The 17,576-nt window shown below is 53.5% G+C and overlaps 2 protein-coding genes across 5 annotated transcripts in view; one reads left to right on the top strand and one right to left on the bottom strand.

Annotated features, from left to right (window-relative positions):
• RSRC1 (arginine and serine rich coiled-coil 1) overlaps positions 1-9,863 on the bottom strand; it is a 144,981-nt gene extending 135,118 nt beyond the window's left edge. For 2 of the 4 annotated variants that reach the window (XM_080604990.1, XM_080604993.1), the window contains exons 1-3: positions 9,739-9,863; positions 4,471-4,665; positions 1,856-1,981 (exon numbers count right to left, since the gene is read on the bottom strand). In XM_080604990.1, coding sequence (XP_080461116.1) covers positions 1,856-1,981; positions 4,471-4,658 — 314 coding nt within the window. In that variant the 5' untranslated portion in view covers positions 4,659-4,665; positions 9,739-9,863. Of the gene's footprint in view, positions 1-1,855; positions 1,982-4,470; positions 4,666-5,825; positions 8,045-9,105; positions 9,425-9,738 lie in introns of those variants that run through there. The other 2 variants (XM_080604992.1, XM_080604991.1) reach the window with 2 other exon arrangements.
• A 1,321-nt stretch (positions 9,864-11,184) lies between these two features.
• SHOX2 (SHOX homeobox 2) lies at positions 11,185-17,130 on the top strand. Its single transcript, XM_080604994.1, has 5 exons — positions 11,185-11,759; positions 12,785-12,993; positions 14,935-14,992; positions 15,074-15,162; positions 15,643-17,130. Exons 1-5 carry the CDS (start codon positions 11,489-11,491, stop codon positions 15,892-15,894), a joined length of 879 nt encoding a protein of 292 aa, XP_080461120.1. The 5' UTR covers positions 11,185-11,488; the 3' UTR covers positions 15,895-17,130.
• The last annotated feature ends 446 nt before the right edge of the window (positions 17,131-17,576 follow it).

Genomic DNA, 17,576 nt, shown 5'->3' with positions numbered 1-17,576 from the left:
TAAGGTACTCAGTCAGGCCCCTTCAGAGATCTATTCATATCTTTGGTCAAATGCACAAGGCAGATTTTGAGTTAGGAAGGAAAGGAAGCATTCAGCACCGCTGCAACGGCCTCCATGCTAACAAGCAGGGAGAACACAGGCCTCCAGCAGCAGCTTTCTGCACCTGATTTAACTCTCCTCCAGAAGCAAGATTAACCGTGGCTTCACAGTGTAACATCACAACAGAGAGCAGACTTGAAAAAAAATAACCATAAAGGACTTGGTGTCACCCTTTTAGTTTCATGATTTTAACTTGCTCAAAGAGTCTTCTTTTATAATTTAGGATGTTATTTATGAATATCTTCCCTAAAGAACCATGCCTGTGAATTGTAATATAATGTGACCTGCAACTACGTTTCATAGCTGTAGTACTGAAAAGTCGGTATATTTTATATATAAAATATTTGTACACGGTATTCCCTAGCACAAAATTAAAAACCTGACTGCAATTTATCTCAAGTTTTTTAGCTGCATAATTTCCATACATTGCGGTGACAACCAACATCAGTAAACCTTCTGGCAAACACGACCATTAGTATATTAGACTATGTCTAACAAATAATGCAATTTGTACTTATTACAACAAAAGATCTTTAAAAACAGGTTATCATAGTTCCTAATAGTGAGTATCTGATGTACTGAAAAATATCTTCATTGTCACCTTGTTATTTTAATGTTCTGTTGTTTTAAAACTGATTTGTTATAAAAACAGTGGATGTTTACAGGAGTATTTCTACAGACAGCTCAGTAGCTTAGCTAGAGCCCACAGCTCAGATGGAAAGTATACACAACGAGAAATCAGCCCGTTTAAATAACCAAATTGCTACTACAAAAGCACTGTACTGCAGTAAGTGTCCAGGCAACTATTATAATGAACAGCTGTGAATAAATCATGACAGAATACAAATAGGAAAAAGTGAAACACTCACGTCCTTCAACAACAGTTTTCCCAATAACATTTAGAAGGAACAGCTCGACTGATCTGATATATGAAAATAACGTTTTACTAACTTCTCGGTATAGGCAGACAAAATTACCTACCTGATGATCAGTAAGGTAAACTTTGCATCAGTAAACAGATGCAAAGAAAACAAGCTTTGATCTGCCTGATACACTAAATAATGAACTTAAATTCCATAGGAAATGCTAACAGTATTTCTGATATCCAAGGATAAACTTTATTTAAACTTATTAATTGAAAAATACACACAAAAATTGAGCTTCTGTTAATCACAGAAGTATGAAACAGTTTTTATAATACAATTTGCAACATACTATGATTTAAATTATGCTTATTATTGAAAATACTATTTGTCAAAATTCAATTCATCAAGATTTTTACCACCACATATCTTTAAGTAAAATTTGTGTAACTATAAACACGTATCCATTTCAAGAGAAATACAGATGAGAAAATAACAGTTCAGTGTCACCTTCACTGAGCTAATATTATGCATGGAAGTTACAGAAATAAGTAATAAAAAAGAAAATCCACGCAAAGTCTTCAGATGATTACAGTTAAACCAAAATGAGGTGACTTTATTAATTTTATTTTTTTTTGCATTTGCTCAAATGCAAAGTATATAACTTACTGTCAAATCCAACTGTTCTACCAGCTTTAATTTAAGACATGGTACATCAAAAGAGATTTCAACACAGACTTCAAATTAGGAAGAGTTTCAAGTGGCACGTCAATTAGACCACTTGCAACCATTTTTTCTGGTATATTCAGAAATTTGGTAAGTATGTGGAGTTTTTAAATAAATGTTTTACAGTAGAAATAACAGCAATTCCTTCTCCTAGAAAAGGATCTTACCTTCTTGTTCTACTTTTTGATCTCGATCTTTGAGACCTGTAGGATTTGCCTCTGCCTCTGGATCGGCTACGACTGCGTTTTCTTCTAGAACCATATGAAGAACTACTGCTCGATCTGTGTCTGCGTCTAAAAAAAAAACAACATGCTATTAGTACACTAGTGCTTCTTAAAAAAAAAAAAAGTATATGCAAAACCATTTCTTGTATTACAAAATGTCTTAAAAGCCTCAACAAATACCACTACTGCAGCTCATAAGTAATTCACACATACCTGGGCAATGCCTGTCTTAAAGAGCTTACATTCAAAAATATATATCCCAAGACAGAAAAAGGGCAGACGGAGAAACAGAAGTTAACTGATATGCCTAAAATCATACAACACTTGAAGGGCTAAGCCAGGAACACAACCCAGCTCTCAATGCATTTTAGTCCCATGACCAGCATGTTGGAACTCATTGACTCTTTGCCAAATCCAAGGTTAAAAAAACATTTAGACTTACATTTTCAGCAGAATTTACACAGAAATACATTGTATGGGATTGCTTTTCAATGTAAGGAACTATAATTCCACAGCTAAAAATGAAATTCAAAATGTCAGCTTCTGCACTGCTACTCTACACGATTATTTCCAGCCATTCTATCTGCACACATAAAAAGCAAACACACATAAAATGTATGTTAAATTATGTATGCCTAAAAATATTATGTATATTTTTCTATATAAACAAGCTCTCAATTTTCATAAGATGCAATCTTTGCCCTGCTCTGTTATAGACAGACCTCTCCCCCCCGCTTCTTAGAACTATTAGTAATCAAATAATCAGTGTTAATTTATTCAAACTGAATTTATTTCAATTCAAGTTTTCTCTCAAGTTCCATCAGGAGTCAGAATGCTATCTTCTCTCCCTGCCCTCAACCTTCCTGTTTCATTTATTCAAATAATAATTATATACATAGGAGAAAGGTGAAAGAATACATGATAAATACCTAAATTAAACCAACTAATCCCCAAACCATGGGAGGGATTCCCTCCTAACCTTTTGTAAAATTTCCTCTCCACTCCCTCACAGCTGACTGGATAACAACCACAACCCTTACAAGAACCTACATATTTCTGGGCCTCGTGATGCTTAAGTAGCATTAAAGAATAATACCATATTCCTGCAATTCAGGGTCTAGTCAGCGTGATATGTGCTTATCTACCGTAAGGAAAAGGGTGTATTACATACAACGAGGGCTGCAGTCAAGTGGACTGGTAAGGATTTTGAGGTTAACTAGGTCTTGATCTGAAAAAGGAATGCTAAATGCTAGTGTTCCTGCTAAGTGAAGATGAAGAAAAGTCATCTCGGAGACTGCTGGTTTATATTCTTAAGGGTCAGAGATAAATCCAGCAGGACACCAGCGTGTTACAGTGACATCACTGCCAGGAGCAAATGTCCTAAACTAAGGGCAAAGCAGAGGTGCTAGCCAGATCCTAAAAGCAGACACTTTCGTCTTTTCTGGATTCAATTTAAGTCAACTGGTCTTCGTCCAGACTCTAATCTCCCTTCAAGCTCTGTTTTTATCTGCGAGATAGCCATGCCTGCACTGGACTAAAGAGATTCATAAAGCTGCATGTCATCAGCATATTGTTGGCATCGGAGCCCATGTCATCTCGCTGTGTCCCCTAAGGGCTGTATGTAGATGCTAAGCAGGAACAGAAGAAAGCAGGGATGGAAATGAACAAACAAGAAACCCCCCAGAAGCAGCCAACTCACTGAAACACTTCTACCAGCTACAGGAAGGCTGGCCAGGAGCAGTGCCTAAGATATTTCCAGTGCAGCTAGACAAGATGAGCATCTTCCAGCTCCACCTATTCATGAATTGACCGCCACCTGCTCAGTTTGACTCCAGGATCACCTGAAGCCAGAGAGAGACAAACAGGCTATCTAAAAAGCTCAGGTACAAAAAGGGGCGTCTGTGATGATGGAAACATGGTGTCAAGAAAACTTTGGTAGATACAGCCACACAGTCTGTGTTCTCAACACCTGGCTGACTACTCTGTTCTGGACCCTAAAAAAGTAGTAAGACTGATGGTGAAAACTAGCCTTTACAGCAAAAATATACATCCGCTGTAAAACCACCGTAATAAGACAAGAGAAAGTCTACTTTGTTGTCTGGGAAGCCCTCCTTGGCTTTGGCAACAGAAAACAATTAACACAGAATAGTCTGTAACTTGTGAATGGAATTACTTTCCAAACTGACGTTAATGTATGAACCGTTGTCTTTCCAAAACGAGACTCCAAATTCATTAGGAGAATAAAGGAAGGATTTGGTTTGTTTATTTTCTTATTTTAAAAAACACAAATTTACCTTTGGATCTGCATATATATGGCATTTGTGGTTTTGTTCGTGGTTTTTTTTTCCTTTAGGTTTTGTTGTTGGTTTTTTTTGTTTATGTTTTAATGTAAGTGGAAATAGTGCCATCTCTGCCAAGACGCTGAGCAAACTTTGCTATACAATTCTAACCTAGAATTGTCTACACATGGGATTCAAACACTTCTAGCTTTGTACCATAATATGAAAGAGCTCGATTTGTAAACAACTGCAACAGCCAGTAAATTACTACGAACGCACCTTTTGTCGTAAGAATGTGAGCGAGACTGGAGATCTCGAGACCGCGACCTTGACCTCGATTTCCTTCCAGATTTTTTACGGCTGTACGTTCTGCTGTCTGAGGAGCTACTCGAGGATGAACGCCTGCGGTGTTTCTTTTTCCTTCTGCTTCTGTTCTCTTCTTCTGCGTCCGAGGAGTGACGTCCCATTTTTAAGCTAAGTAAAAAAACAAGAATTCTAAACTGTAAGAACATCTTGTGTCTGCATTACATTTTCATAAGTATATAAATATATATATATAAAAATGTGTGTGCTTGTATAAATACGCATATGGTTATACCATTTTAAAAGCTGCCATGTGAATAGAAAATTTTGTTTCTATGTAAAAATTAAATCAAGATTTAAATAGAATGTCAACAAATTCACATTACCAACTAACTTGGAACTTATTTGCTGACAGCGTGAATTTACTCTGGTATTAAATATTTGTTTTAAACTTTCACAAAAGATATTTTACAAACCTTTAGACAAATAAATACGCTAATAAAATCTCTTTTTCTGTGTGTGTTCATAACATATTTCACCTTGGCTTATGTTTACATTTTTCAATTAGATACTTCTAAAGAAATTTAGGGAGTAATTTACAAAGTTATTTCTTACAGGATATTTCATATTAAACATATTGAAGATGTTGTACTGCTGACTGCACACAATCTTAATTTACAGTTACAGATGAAGATCCATACTTGCCCAATCAATAAGATGCAACCTATTTCAGTCACTGACGTAACTCACTGCCTGTTTTTGGACTGTGCAATTAAAATAATGGATGGTTTTGTTCCGTTTGTCATAATTAAAGCAAGCATTGAGAAAACATTTTCTAGAAAGTTATCTTTAAATTAATTTATACTGGAATTAGGTTGATTTTGGGTTTCAGTTTAAAACCGCTCAATTTCAAATCGCTTTATTCCAAAACCCAGAGCTACAAATACCAGACTTCAGAAACGGGTCTTGATTGTCCAAGTAAGCACATTGGCAAAGTTTACAGACTTTGATAACAAACAAAAAAAAAAGGGGGGGGGGTGCTGTCACTCATTTAATTGCTGACAAGACTATCATCCTCATTTGTAACTCATCAGAAATCGGTTGCATTGCTTCATGATTAAATAAATGCTGTATTTTTTGATTCTTCAGGCTGCAAAAAGCGAAAAATGCTTTAAAACTTCTCCTGTCCCAGCAACACCTGCCCTATTAGGCCAAGGCTTCAAGACCCCCTCCACACACCCTACCTAAGGGCGGCTGGTAGCAGGCCTCTTCCCCACCCAAACACTGGGTTGGTCCCTGCCCACTTCTCTAAGAGAGAAACGGGAACTCACAACTCTTTAACGTTTGCACCAACGGCTAGATCACGGGTATGTTTTGCCACAATATCATCTGTCTTTAACCGACACTGAAATATTACAGCTCCTCGTATTCCGGCACCCACAGGTTGAACTCGTTCCTTTTCTGCGTGCTGACTTTTGCCCTCTCTCACACCTTTTACCACCTAGGCAGCAGGCCCTAATCTCCAGGGCAGAGACTGAAAAGAGAACAAAAGAAATTCACTATTATGTATATTTACGCTCAGATATATAAAAACTATGCCAGAGAGGAGGAGCGAGCCTGGAGGCGAAGCCCAAATCCCCCGGCCGTGCCGGAGCTCACCCCAGTGACACCACAGCCCCGGAGCCCGGGTGACAAAGCCCCAGCAGGAGTCAGAGGGTCGCCCTCCTGACATCGGCCGCCACCAGAGCTCCTGTGCTTCATCATCCAACAACTGCTCAACACAAAACACGAGGCGGTCCCTTACGTATCTGGGTCCTCTCGGATGCCCACGGGAGTTTACTTACTGCCACAATCAAAACAGCAGCGATGAGAAGCCCGTTCCCAGGCAGCCAAACCCCTCTGGGTCTCGCACCCCTTTACGCGGCCGGCAGCGCCACCAAGTTAGCCACCGCAAACCCCTCTGAATATTCCCTTCACTTCTCCATAGCCCCAGTTTTCAGCACTTTGTGAGCTGCAGGAGCAGTTCTAATCTAAGCAAAGCATTTTGAAATATTCAGCGTGAAACAGTAAATCTCCGTGCACCTGAACAGCAGAAATTTAGGATGAAGCGCTTCGCAAGAGCACTCCTTTTAAAGTAAAGTTATTTTTACCGTATTACTGAAGTTATTCCTCATAGCCTTTGAAGGAGATAGAGGCAGTATTTTACAGACTATTTTATGTCATTTAAGGAAATATGACTTTAATTCACAGTTCTGTAGAGGAATGCCAATTTATATCAAGACACTACCTCGAGCAGTTATTTCTTTCCCCCCACACTCTCACAGCAAAAGACTTAAAGCTCCCAGGTACTAACAGTTATTGTACAGTAAAATAAAGCTCTTCAAATATATACTGATAGAACCGTCTTCAAATGAAGATGAACCTGAATCTCAAACTCGAAATAAGCAGAAACTGCTCAGAAAAATGAAACTCCAGCGCACAGATTTTAAGCTGAAAGCTCACGGCCACGGCTCGTGACAGCAAGATTAATGGAAGAGCCCAGGGAAACACAGAGTACAAAAGGCATTTCTGCCACGACATTCACCGCCTGATGCGGGTATCATTATGAGCCAGAACATTACACTTCACCGTGTATATTGTCTGCTGTTTAACTTCCTCTTTTCACCATCAGCTTTCTCCCCCGTTTGGCACATAACTGCATTAAGCGGCATACCAAGCTAGTGAAACGTGTCGTGTAAATCTCAATTTCGTGTCTTCAGGACCAAAGACGAGCTACATGCCACAGTCCTTCTCTATTAGAGGACAAGCCCTGCTGCAACACATGGAACACCTCTGCTTTACACACACTTGAGCCTCGGGAGCTCCAGGAAGCACCGGCTGTAGATGAGCTGCAGGACAAAGGCACGCGGGTGATCGATGCTCTGCACGTTCTTGAGTTTCCACTAGGAAAGAAGCTGCCAGAAGCAGACCTGATCCTGGAACAATTCGTGTGCCCTCTCACCAGCGTCTTCGGATCACCCCGTAAGCACATCACACACATCTGCCTGTGAGGACACCTCTTAACAACATAGCACTTGAAAGCAGTCCGTTATTAAGACCTGTATCAGCGAGTCAGATCAGAGAGGCAGTCTCCTCACCATCACAGCAGTGAGGCTCGTACTTTTCTGCCACTCTGCCCTAACCATCTCACTGGGATGCTCACGGCTGGACCTGCTAAATTTCAGGCCCCTGCTCTGGAGCAAAGGCATGTTACAGCACCTGACAGAGAGGCCTCCAGGCCTATTTTTAATACTTAGATTTTGTTTAACTCTTGTTCCTCAAAACTGACGCTGCAACTCTCCGGTTGACGTGAAAACAGAGCGCACGCTCTCATACACACCTGTGCCAAGAGAAACACCAACATCACGAACTTCAAACCAACTACTTACATTTGGCAAAATTATGACCGATGCTATCAAGCTCACCACAAACAGCTAAGTAACTTCCCACCCTGCACACAAAAGCGTAGAGCAGACGTTAATTACTAAGAACCTTTGTTTAGGGCTGACTGGCATCAATCACCAACCACCGGCACTATTTAGGGGGAGTCTCCACCAAGACGCGCGCGCCCACCTTTAGGAGAGAATGGAGAAGTCGGCACGCGGTATCCCTTGATGAGCTCCAGCCAGGAAATAACGCTAATTGAAGTGAACTTTACTCCAAGTTACTGAGAAACAGGCTCACTAAGTAGGATTCGGCGTTACTAACGGCTGTGGTGTTCGCAGGAAGAGGGAGACTGAAGAAGAGGGTGGCAGTCCCTCTCGGACAGCCTGTGTGTGCGTATAGGTGAGAGCGTCTTTGTATCTACCTCTGTCAATCCTGTAGTAGCGGAAACTCGCCCTGCTCTACAATTCAGAAAAAACACTCTCAAGTTGAGGAGATTTGATTAAAAAAGGCAATGATGTGACTCGTTCCAGCATCTGTTTTTAAATACTCATCCAGTGACGTTTCTTTCCATTAGAAAAACTTCCAGATCGCTAAGGAGAAACACCTAAATGGCATCGGCAAAGACTTCTGCCATAGCTGGTCACCTCAGAAGAAAACCTCGAGATCAGAGAATCACAGGAGCTCAGCTACTTCCTCACAGCATCTCCCTAGTGGCAAGAACCCATGGACATCAGATATGCCACAACTCTGCCTCCTGGTTAAATACAGGCTATCCTCTTTGACAACTACAGTATCTTTCCAAAGTATTATGGTATTGTGAAAAAATCATTAATACTGAACTTCCTTCCAAACTGCTCATCTATGATTTGGAATTGAGGCAATCTATAACAACAGCTATTCCTACATCCGACTTCGAACCCTGAGATTTCAAAGCTGAGCGGGGGGAGGAACAAGGCTCAAACAGCCTCCAGGTGCCCACAGCCACCCAGGCAAGCGGGGAACGGGGCCAAGGTCTCACACCCCAGCACGGCGCCCACCCGAGGCACCACCACGAGTCTTTTTTCGCTCAGTAGTCCTTCACAACACAAACTGGTCTTCCCCAGGATACGGCAAGCACCATACGGGGCCTCCCCAGCTACACAGCAGTACCTGAAGGCAGTAAGAGCCACATCCCTTCTATTTTACCTCAGCCCAACGAGCTCCCCAAGGGCCCAGCAGCGCTTGTCCCGGTCAGTGACTTCCACAACAAGCTCCCGGAGCAGCCAAGCTCACCGGGACTTTGCTCAGCAGCTCCGGGCACTTCTTTCACCCCCGGTTCTTTACTCACAGAGCGAAGGACTCTAGGGGGCCCCTCAGAACGACACGCTCAGAGCTCGTGCTGCACCCCTGGAACGAAAATACGCCCCACACGTGCGCCCAGCAGCGCCCCGAGCCCCGTCAGGCTGCGGCACGAGGTGACGGCACCCGCAGGGAGCGCGGCCCCGAAGAAACCGCGTCCCGGCCCCCACCTCCCCCCAGAGGCCGTCCCTCAGGCCCGCCGCCCCCCCGGGATCACCACACGGCGGGGCCCTCCCGGTCCCTGCCGTCCCCAAGCCCCGCGGCCCGGCCCGGGGGCAGCGCAGCCCGCGGGGCCGTGGCCATGGCAACGCGGCCGGGCCCTGGGCCCCGCTCCGGGCCTGAGGCCGAGCCCCCCCCCCTCAGCAGGGCGCTGCGGGCCGCACGGAGCGCCCGGCCCCGGCGGGGCGGCACAGCCCGGGACGGGGCATCCCCCCCCGGCCCTGCCCGCAGCCGGCCCCCCCCCGGCGGCCCCGGCCTTACCGGAGCGGCGGCGGCGGGCGGCGGTTTGAGCGCAGCGCCTTCCTGGGCGGCGGGCAGGCAGCGGCAGCGCAGCGCCGAGCGCATCGAGGCCGCCAGGCAGCGCCGCCGAGCGCCGAGCTCGGGATGCGGCGGGCTCCGGCCCCTGGGGGGGCCGAGGGGAGGGGAGGGGGGGGGGGGCGACACCGGGGGGGGGGGGCGCTGCCGGTACCCCGGGACCGGGAGAAGGGCGGGGGGAGCCGCACCGAGCGGGGCCGGGCTGGGATAAGGGCGGCCGGGGGGGGCCGGGCGGGCGGCAGCGGCGCTGCCCCGTCGCGGGCATGAGGCACCCGGAGGGGCAGGGGGCGGCCGGTGCCCCGGTGCCCCCCCCAAAGACTGCGGGGCCGAGGGGGCTTCGGGGGCCGCGGAGGGACCGGGGGCAGCGGCAGCCCCGGGGGCAGCCCCGGGACCTGCCCGTATCCAGCCCCCCGCAACGAATGCGGCCCCCCTGGGCGCGCCGCGGGGCCGGGGCAGCGCCGGGGGCACGGCGGGGGCTCGGCCGCCCTGCCCGGGGCTCCGCAGCCTGGGGGGGCCCCGCCGCCGGCCCGTCCCCGTTGGCACCGGGGCGAGGTGTCACCGGCGGGGCCGCCCCGCCGCTGCCCGCCCTCGTTGTGCGGCCCCGGGGGCGCTGGGAACGGAGCAAAGTGGGGTCGGGGCCCGCCGAGGCGGGGAGGGGGGTCCGGGGGGGGTTGTGGGGGGGGTGGGGGCACCGCGTCCTGCCCCGGCCCCGCCGTGTCAGCCCCGCGGAGGTCAGCCGGGGGGAATCGATGCCCGGGCGGGAGTTAAACAACCGTGAATAATTTATTGGGGTTCTACGGAAGGTGCAAAAAGGGATGAGTGCCGTCAACGAAAGTACCGCTCTGACGGGGTCTGGGCAACAAAGGGAAAACAGCGTGAGCGGCAAACGGCGGGATTCGCCCCAGCCTCATGCCCCCGTTCGCCGGATGAGAAAACGTTCGGGCGCCGGCCGTGCCTGTCCCTGGCCGTGCGCCCCTCAGTGCTCCGCCGGAGCCGGGCGTCCACGGAGGAACTTTCCCCGTTCCCCCGGTGCTGGGCTCGGCCGGGGGCGCTGCGGGGGTCCCGGCCCCTTCCCGGCCCCCGCTCCCCGCGGAGCCCCGCAGCGGGGCGGTGTGCGGGTGCGGGGTGCGGGTGCGGAGCCTGCGCGCCCCCCGCCGCCTCCCGCCGTGGCCACTCCCCTGCAGCTCCGGCCCCTCTCTCCGCGCCGCGCTCGCCCGGGACCTCGCGGCGGGCCCGCGCTTAATTAAATTAATTAGGGGCGCCGAGCGCGGCGGGCGGGCGGGCGGGCGGACCGGCGGCGCCCTGGCCGCAGTGCCCCGCGGCGGGCGGGCGGGCGGCGCGGCCGGGCGGCGGAGAAGGGCTGCATTCAGAGCTCCGAGGGGAGGTAATTCGCCGGGAACAAGGGGCAGGCGTTGCAAAGTATAAATAGTGCCACTTCAATCGCCGCGTCGCTATCAGACCCCGAGAGCTGGCGCGGAGAGCCGCCCCGGCCCTGCACGTCGGGCGGCGCGGCACGGCTCGGAGCGGCACGGCTCGGAGCGGCACGGCACGGCACGGCACGGCTCGGCACGGCGCAGCGCTGCTCGGCTCGGCACGGCTCGGCACGGCCGGGGGCGCCGCCGCCACCCCGCCCCGTGGATGCCCGCCCGGGGGGGCGGCACGGCGAGCCGGGGCAGCGCGCCCCTGAGCCGCGGCCATGGAGGAGCTGACGGCGTTCGTCTCCAAGTCGTTTGACCCCAAGGCGAAGGAGAAGAAGGAGCTGATCACCTACCGCGAGGTGCTGGAGAGCGGCCCCCTGCGCGGCGCCGCCGGCCCCCGGGAGCCCGGCGGCCCCGCGGCGGAGCCGGGCCGCGACGAGGCGGGCAGCCCCGCGGGGCGGGCGGGCGGCGGGCGGACCCCGCCGCGGGAGCCCGACGCCGCCGCCGCCGAGAGAGCCGCCGAGGCGGCCACCCCCAAGCTCAGCGACGGTAACGGCGGCACCGCGGGCGCCCCTTCCTCCGCGGCCCTCCGCCCTTCCCTCCCCTGCCCGCCTTCCCCTTTCCCCCGTCGGGGCGCTGCCCGTTCCCCCGGCCGAAGCGGCGGCCGCGGCACCGCCGGCCTCCGGCAGGCGTTCGCCGCTTCCCGCGGCTTCCCCAAATCGCGGCCGGCGCAGAAGTTTGCGTTAAAATCTTGCAACGAGCCTTTAACTCGCGCACCGCCCGACCCGCTCCTCCGGGGCGCCCGGAACGAAAACCGGGCCCCCGGGGGCTGCCCCGTCCCCCCTCGCGGGTACCGGCGGCGGGGAGGCGCGGGGCGGTGCGGGGCGGTGCGGGGCCGGGGGCTCCCCGCATCGGTGCCCCCGCGGTTCGGCCGCGGTGCCGGTGCCCGGGAGCGGCGGGGAGGCAGCGGCCGTCCGAGCCCGTCCGCGCCGCTGCGCGGGGCCCCCGCCGTGCGCTGCCGCCCTTTTGTTCGGTTTTTGTTTTGTTCCGAGCGCCGGGATGCCCGGCAGCATCTCCGGAAACGGCTCGGCGACAAATTTCTGCCAACGAGCCCGGCGAGCCGGGAGCCGCGGCCGGCGCGGGGTCGGCGGCAGCCCCGCGGCGCGCGGGAGCCGCGCAGATCCCGCGCACGGAGCCCCGCGCACGGAGCCCCCGGTGCCGAGGAGCGGCCCCGGGGCGCGCAGCCACCGGCACCGGACCCGCGGCCACGAAGCCCCCCGGACCCCCACCCCCCACCCCGCGGGGAGCCTTTCTCGCCCTCCCGGGGCGCGGAGGGGCCGCGGGGCGCAGCCGCGACCTGTTGCTGCGCTTCCCCGGGCGGGCGGCGCCGGGGCCGGGCTGCGGGCGGAGGCGAGCGGAGCGCGGAGCCCCGAGCCCGGAGCCGAGCGGCCGGTCCCGGTACGGCAGCGGCCGAGGCGGGCCTAGCAGGGCCCCGGAGCTCAGGCCCGGCTCCCGGCTCGGCTCCGGGCCCGGCAGGAGGCCGGCCGCGGGCTGACCGCTCGTGTCGTGCCCAGTCTCCCCAGAGCTGAAGGAGCGCAAGGAGGATGCGAAAGCGATGGAAGACGAAGGGCAGACGAAAATCAAGCAGCGGCGGAGCCGGACCAATTTCACCCTGGAGCAGCTGAACGAGCTGGAAAGGCTTTTCGACGAGACCCACTACCCGGACGCCTTCATGCGGGAGGAGCTGAGCCAGCGGCTGGGGCTGTCCGAGGCCAGGGTGCAGGTAGCTCCGTGCGGGGCCGGGGGGGCTCGGGGCTGAGCCGCGGGGACCCCCGGGCTCGGGGGGGGGGGGGGAGGCTCCGCACCCCGCTCCGCACCCGCTCGGGCTCCCCGCGGGGCTGCGCTCCCCCGCTAGCGCCGGGCTGCGAGGCGGCTGCGGCTCTTTAAGTTTATCGGTGCGGCGGCCGGAGGGTGAATTAGGAAGCGCCGGGTGCGGGCATTTATTGCCCGGCTCTGGTCGCGGTCCTTAAGGCGCCGGGGAAGCAGCGGGGCCGCGCACGGGCCGGCTTTGTTCGCCTTGCTGCCGGGCAGGGGCCGCGAAGCAAAGCGCGATGTGCGGAGCGGAGCCGCGGCTCCCTGGGGCTGCAGCTGCGAGCCCAGCCCCGGGCGGCCCCCGGAGCGCTCAAAAATCCGCTCCTGGGCTCGCTCCTGCGACTGCTCCGGGCTGGAATAAAGAGCAAGGCTCGGGCTTCGCCCGGCCGGGGAGGAAGGTAACTTCTGAGATTAGAACAAATGTAACTGCCCCGGTGTATTTCCGTTCTAATAATAAAAGAAGAGAAAATGATGGTCATTATTTGTTCGAACACATGGAGTAGTTTTAGGCCCCTAACATCTGCAGCTGCTAGAAAGTCCTGCTGTAACAGATACTCCCCCTCAATCTTTGTGCTTGTAGGCCACCATCTGCACCAAACTATGCGCGCGATCCTTGTGGGGTTTCCCTGCATCTTGCAGTGGGGTAAGGCCAGAAACAGAGCAGTCACTTTGAACCGAAAAAAGTAATAACGAGCAGCTTTTGTCATCGCAGCCTGGCAAAAAAGGAGCCTTCTTTTCCGCTCTTCCCCTCTCCCCTCGTTGCGTTTTGTTTTGTTTTCTTTTTTTTCCCTTTCCGGCCGAGGCAGCCACCTATTTATGCCGAACAAATCCGCGTAAAACCGAAGCCGGAGCCGCTCGGCTCCGGCCCCGCGGGGAGCCCCGGGCGGGGGGCGGCTCCGGGGGCTGCTCCCCGCTGCCGTCGGGTCCCTCGGGAGCAGGCAGCGGGGTGCCGGCGCTGGGCCCCGCAGCTGCACCCTTCGGAAATCGCCGCGTTTGTTTCCACGGGAGGCTGCGGGCGAGCGTGGCTGTCGGGCAGCTTTTCCCTGGCCTGGAGTAAATGACAGGGCAGGGGAAATTCGCATTTATATTTGTCTCTGCGAGCGAGACCTCAAAAAAAGGAGGTGTATATATATGCACATATATTTTTTTTAATTTTATTTTTGTTCTGGCCGCGGGGAAAGGCTCGGTCGGCGGCTGCGGCTCCGAGAGGCAGCGCGGCGGGGCTGCCTGCGAGCAGCAGCGGCTGCAGCCGCTGCCCTGCCCGCTCCGAGCGAGCACAACTTCGTGCTGGAAATGTGGCTCAGCGATTTCGTCCCCGGTGTTAAACGCGTGTTCGCGGCTAACGCGCAGCCTTTTCTCTGGAAGCAAATTAGATTATCATGATAATGAGACAATTATTCCGCTTCTGCGCTACACTCCGGTGCACAGAGGAACGGGGAAATTCTAAACTTCTTCGTAGCGCAGCTTTTATGGCAGTAATTACCACCAGCACCCCCCACAAAAAAAAGGGGGACTCGTTAAACACTTCGGTTTTAGTTTTTCTTGAAGGCGAAGCGAATTGATATCACGGGCTGTTAATGAGCGCCTTCTTGCAGCGCCTAAACCCGGTACCGCGAGCTGGGGTTAGGTAGCGGGGGGCGACTCCGGTCCTGCTGCCCTGATGTGGAAAGGCGAGACCGGGGCTGAGAAAGCCCTTTACGGGCGAGGAGTCCCCTGCCCCGCGTGCCCCGTTAGGGCTCCCCCCCCCCGCCGGGCTCCCCTTTGTCTCGGCGGTGCTTTGGGCTCTGCGTTTTGGGGCGATTTCTCTCGCTCCCGCGGCGCGGCGTGACGCCGGCCCCCCTTTTCCCCGCAGGTCTGGTTCCAGAACAGGCGAGCCAAATGCCGAAAGCAAGAAAACCAGCTCCACAAAGGTAGGGGGGCCGGCAGCGCGCCGCGGGTGGGTGGGCCACGCGTGGGGGCGGCAGCGCTGACCGCCTGCCCTCGCCCCGCAGGGGTGCTGATCGGCGCCGCCAGCCAGTTCGAAGCCTGCCGGGTGGCCCCGTACGTGAACGTGGGCGCGCTGAGGATGCCCTTCCAGCAGGCAAGGGGGCGCGCGTGGGGATGGGGATGGGGTCGGGGATGGGGATGGGGTTCGGGGGTGGGGATGGGGATGGGGTTGGGGATGAAGATGGGGATGGGGATGAAGATGGATGGGGATGGGGATGGGGATGGGGATGGGGATGGGGATGGGGATGGGGATGGGGATGGGGATGGGGATGGGGATGGGGATGAAGATGGGATGGGGATGGGATGGGATGGGGATGGGGATGGGGATGGGATGGGGATGGGGATGAAGATGGGGATGGGGATGGGGATGAAGATGGGGATGGGGATGGGGATGGGGATGAAGATGGAGATGGAGATGGGGTCAGGGATGGGGACAGAGATGGGGATGGGGTCAGGGATAGGGATGGGTCCGGGGTCAGGGATAGGGATGGAGATGGGGATGAAGATGGGGATGGGGATGGGGATGGGTCCGGGTCTGGGGTCTCCGCTGCCACGGGCGCCCGTGTCCCCGCAGGTTCAGGCGCAGCTGCAGCTGGACAGCGCCGTGGCCCACGCCCACCACCACCTCCACCCGCACCTGGCCCACGCGCCCTACATGATGTTCCCCGCGCCCCCCTTCGGGCTGCCGCTGGCCACGCTGGCCGAGTCCGCCTCCGCCGCCTCCGTGGTGGCCGCCGCCGCCGCCGCCAAGACCACCAGCAAGAACTCGAGCATCGCCGACCTCCGGCTGAAGGCCAAGAAGCACGCCGCCGCCCTGGGGCTGTGACCGGGGCAGCGGCCGGCTCGCTTCGGCCCTCCGGAGGGGAGCAAAGCTGCAGCCGAACGGCGACGAGAAGGGGGGAGAGGAGAGACTGACGGGAGATATATACTTATTTAAAGAATTAGACGAACTAAGACGCGCAGCTGGGAAGTTCACAGGTTTTGAAACTGACCTTTTTCTGCGAAGTTCACTTTAATACGAGAAATTTGATAAGAGAGGCGGGCCTCCTTTCACGTTGCATCAGATACTTGAGTTTAACAACCACGTCGGGAATAGCGACAGAAAGAAGAGAGAACGACGACGACGAAGAAAGAAAGAAAGAAAGAAAAAAAAAAAAAACGGAAGAGAGAGAGAGACAATGATTTCTCTGCGAATTTTTAATGGGAAACTGTCCGGGATACTTCCTCCAGCAGCATTCCGGGTTGCATGTATTTGTATTTCATTGATGGAGTCCTTTGATTCACTTGCACTTCACCCTCATCTTTAGTAGAAAAAAACAAAACAAACAAACGTGGCTGGGTTCTTTCGCTTTTAATCTTGGAGGGGAGCAGAAAGAGAGGGAGATCAAGCGCTGCCTTTTCCACTCTTAAATCTTTGCTGGTCGTTCGCTGTCCCGCCTCTGAAATGAAAGGGAGCGGAAAGCGTCAGGAGCGCGGCGTGTGCCTCCCTCGCTGGGTCCCTCTTGTCCTGAGGGCAAAAAGAAAAAAAAAAAGAAAAAAAAAGAAAGAAAGAAAGAAAGAAAAGGGAAGAAAGTATTTAATTCCCAGCCGCCACTTCACACAACGGCCAATTCCAATAAGAGGTACTGGGTACATGTAAAATATGTTGATACACACGAACAAAGTTTATTTTGGCTATAACTCGTGAATTGATAGTTGACTGTCAAACATTTACATTTTATCTCATAAAGGTGTATCTATTCACGTAATCTTGTGATTTATTTTATGATTTTTGTTTGATTTGGAAGACGTATAGCTATTTAACCCGGGGTACCTCGAGGGGTGGCTGCTCTCCCAGCTGGCCACCGGCCCCTCCTGCTCCTTGCCGGGAACGAGGGAAAGCTCTTCTGCGCGAACTTCGGTATGGACGGGCTTTGTATCTATTTGTTCTCCATGAAAACGAAATTATTTATATTGACCATATTTTTTCTAGTGTATTTTAAGTTATTTAAAAAAGAAAAAAAAAAAAGATGCTGTTATTTCATTACATTTGTTGTCAGTACAATATATTTTGTTTCGCTCAGGTTTGCTTCACCTTTTGTCAATCCGTTTCCGACGTCGCAAATTTCGATAAGTGCCAAGTAATGAATTTTAGACACTTTGCGGTCTCTTTGGGCCGGGGAGGGCGAGGTGCCGCTGCTCCAGCCCCCGGAGCCCCCCGCTCTCCCTGCCGCCGAGCCCGCCCCCCGCCGCGGTTTCGGTAGGAAGCGGGCCGGTGGAAGTGACTTAGCAATTGTGTCTTTGCAAGTTCTGTCAAGTTCCCTCAGGTAATAAAATCGAGGAAAGTGCACTGGCTCGCAATGATTTCCGCCCTCCCGCAGCGCCCGAGCCCGCACGGAGCCGCCGCCCGCAGCCCCGGGGGGGCCGCGGCTGAGCGCATCCCCGGCAGGAGCGGGCGCCACGGCGGGGGTGGCGAGGGGAAGGCGCCCGTTGTGAGGGGACGCGACCGCCATGGGGGTCTCTGTGAGG

Source organism: Anser brachyrhynchus (assembly GCF_964034855.1).
Source record: "Anser brachyrhynchus genome assembly, chromosome: 9".
NCBI classification, from domain to species: Eukaryota; Metazoa; Chordata; class Aves; order Anseriformes; family Anatidae; genus Anser; species Anser brachyrhynchus.
The sequence above is the reverse complement of the archived record's forward strand: the minus strand, read 5'-3'. Positions and strand labels throughout refer to the sequence as shown.